The 3,284-nt window shown below is 57.1% G+C and overlaps 1 protein-coding gene across 1 annotated transcript; it reads left to right on the forward strand.

Annotated features, from left to right (window-relative positions):
- Nucleotides 1-214: 214 nt before the first annotated feature.
- Nucleotides 215-2,156, forward strand: GMORB2_4437 (uncharacterized protein; the record flags this gene model as incomplete). Its single annotated transcript, XM_035466412.1, has 3 exons — nt 215-512; nt 633-794; nt 973-2,156. 3 exons carry the CDS (start codon nt 215-217, stop codon nt 2,154-2,156), a joined length of 1,644 nt encoding a protein of 547 aa, XP_035318423.1.
- Between the last annotated feature and the right edge of the window lie 1,128 nt (nt 2,157-3,284).

Raw genomic sequence — 3,284 nt, forward strand, 5'->3', positions numbered from 1 at the left:
ATATGCTCTCAATTCGTTTCGCAGAGCCCAAGCCGACGACGACGACGACGACTACGACGACGATAACCCACGACCCATCGGAAGAAGAGAGAAGCCGAAGGGAAAAGAAAGAGAAGGTGTCGAGAAGGAGAGAGAGAGAGAGAGAGAGAAAGAGAGAGAGAGAGAGAGAGAGAGAGCGAGATTCCGAAGCGAGGAGAGTGCAAAAAGGAACAAGATGGCGGCCTTTGACGGCACCGCCACCTACGCCGAGTCGGACGCAGACGACGAGTACGAGCGCAGCATGCACGGCGACCACTCCCCCGTCGGGGACTCAGAGGCCTCCCCTGTAGACTCGGAGCTGTCCATGGGCACCGTGTCGACCGAGCACACGCCCACCTACGACGCCCACGGCGGGAGGAGTTCCAGCGCCGCTGATCGGCTGCCCGAAACCATCATAACCGACTGGACGGCGGACGAGTGCGCCGACTTCATCGGGAGTATCGGCCTGGAGCAGTATGCCGATGCCTTTATCGGTACGAGGGGAATCAGATCTCAGCAGCCTCAGCAGCAGCAGCAGCAGCAGCAGCAGGAGATGAGGAGACAAGGATGCTAACAATCTCGCGTATGCGCGCGCGCGCGCGTGTGTGAAACAGAAAACGAAATCGTCGGAGAGGCACTCGTCGCTCTGCTCCACGATGACCTCAAGAGTATGGGCATCAGCAGCGTCGGCCACCGACTCACCATACTCAAGAGTGTCTACGACGTGAAGAAGGCTCAGGATGTGCCGTTTGAGAGCGACCAATACCTGCCGTTATGTATGTTCCGACTGGCCCTGGATACCCAAAAGAGGAGGAGATGGACCCTGAGAGAAGACGAATTCAGAAAGAGGAGGGGAGAGAGAGAGAGAGAGGGAGAGACAAGGAAGAGGAGGAAGGGAGAGAAGAGAAGAGAAGAATGGATAGGAGGAAAGAAGGGACACTGACAATCTTGCAGCCGCCGACGCAGAAGCACAATACGAGACGGCCACGCTCAAGGACATCAAACAGCTGGTAGAGCAGCTACGACTGAGGGACGAGCGCATGAACCTTCTAGAACAGGACCTGCGGCGGATGACGGACGACTTCCGACGGCTCAGAGAGGACATGCTACCGGCCCTACGCCTGGTCAAGGACGCCCAGCAGCCGCTGCCCAACCTCGGCGGCGGCGGCGGCGGCGGCGGCGGCGGCATGTCCAGCGCCCAGAGCACGCCGGCCTACAGCTACGACGGGTCGACACTATCACCTCCGGCGCCCACGCCGACGCCCCCCGGCGGCAGCGGGGTGAAGCGGCAGTACTCGCAGCGCAAGATCCTGATCGGGGCCATGCCCAAGAGCACGTCGCCGACGCAGCAGACGCACGAGCGGTCGATAGCCGAGCAGACGCTGGACCCGGCGGGGGCGGCCGAGCGCGCCGTCCTCTCGTCATCGCACCTGGCCGCCATGAACGGCTCCGGCCCCAACAGCAGCGGGACCCCGCCCTACCCTTCGCCGAACATGCCGTCCCCCACATCCCCCCACACGCAGATGAACACGCTGGCCTCGCGGTCCTACCGAGCGGCCGACGCGCCGCCACCGACCTCGCGCAGCGACGCCGACTACTCGACCAGCCTCGGACCGTCATCGTCCGTACGCGACAAGACGACGTCGTCCTCCCGCGGCGGCGGCGGCGGCGGCGGCGGCGGCGGCAACATGGGCGGCGGCGCACCACCTCAGCGTCGCGAGACGCCGGCGCCGCCGGAAACACCGGGCGGCAGCGGCGGCGGCAGCGCCAACAGCAACGCGTCCGTCGAGATATTCAAGTCGTTCCGCGTCAGCATGGACGACCCGTGCCACAAGGTGCTGCCGGCCGCGCTGAAGAAGTACCAGATCAACGCGCCGTGGGACCAGTACGCGCTGTACATCGTGTACGGGGACCAGGAGCGCTGCCTCGGCATGGACGAGAAGCCGCTCATCCTGTTCAAGCAGCTGGACAAGGAGGGCAAGAAGCCCATGTTCATGCTCCGGAAGACGACGAGCGCCAACGCGGACGGGGATGCCGTTCCGGGAACGACGACGACGCTAGGCGGCGGTTCGGGAGGCGGCATCGGGGGTTCCAACCGAGGGAACTCGACTTACGAGCCTCCCGGTGGGATCATCTAGTGTTGCCGTTGCCGTTGCCGTTGCCGTTGTTGTTGTTGTCGTTGTTATTGCTGTTGTCGTTTTGTTGTCTTATAATTTTGGAGAGGGTTTCTTTTGTTATATATATGTATATATATATATATATATATAATAAAGAGAGAAGAATATCCAGGAGTTTTTTTATATCTTTACTTTTCTTTCCATTTTTCGTTCTATTCACTGAATTTTTGATCATTCTATGTTTTTTTCATGTGTTTTTCATTCTTCATTCTCCTTTTTCCTCTTCATCATTCATGGTTAGTGTGTTGGGGGGGGGGGGGGTTGGTTTGTGGAATGTTGTATTGAGATAGCGATATTTTTAGAAAGAAAAAAAACTCGTCCCCTTTTATTGAACATACTCTTGGTAGCTTTACGTATAATCTGAAGGGCGGCCAGATGTATACGCGCACACACACACACACATATATATATATATATTCACAACTGTGTATTTACGAGTGTATCGTACCAGCGTAGCGAGAGGGGCCCCCGGTAGGGCGGCCGGAGGCATAGTCAAGTAGAAAGTATCCAAGATTGTACGTGCGAGCGTAGCGAGAAGAAGAAGAAGGAATCGGGTAAGAAGTGAGAGGAATGAAGCAAGAGGTGGCTCTCGACATGCCTCGGATCGGTGAAAGCTGACGTTGGGAGCTAGGCTGACAAGCTGACAAGCTGGCTGACAGTCTGCCTGGCAATCTCCTGCGGAGCATAACGATCTGAGACAAGTGACGGGCAGTGCAGTCCCTCCCCAGGAATCACGGACGGAAGTGGGAGGATGGACGGTCTACATGGCAGTGACGACGATACTAGGACGGAGGACGGAGCATGCATTGCAGTATTGATATGGGTTCGGTGATCTCTACGAGGAGAAGGCTATAAATAGTAGCAGCAGCCTGTACGGAGTATTATACGGAGTATTATACAGAGTATCCGTACATTTTACGGGTATCTTTACAGGTTATTATCACTCCCCACTATATACTCGTATATCCACGTAGGAATATTACTAATACAGTCTACTCCGTATAGTCTATAGGCCTCACCTCCTAGGCACTTTGTAGGTAGAAGCAATCAGGGGCGGGAGAGAGGGGGAAAAAAGGGGGGGGGGGGGGG

Source organism: Geosmithia morbida (assembly GCF_012550715.1).
Source record: "Geosmithia morbida isolate 1262 chromosome Unknown scaffold_20, whole genome shotgun sequence".
Classification (NCBI taxonomy): Eukaryota; Fungi; Ascomycota; class Sordariomycetes; order Hypocreales; family Bionectriaceae; genus Geosmithia; species Geosmithia morbida.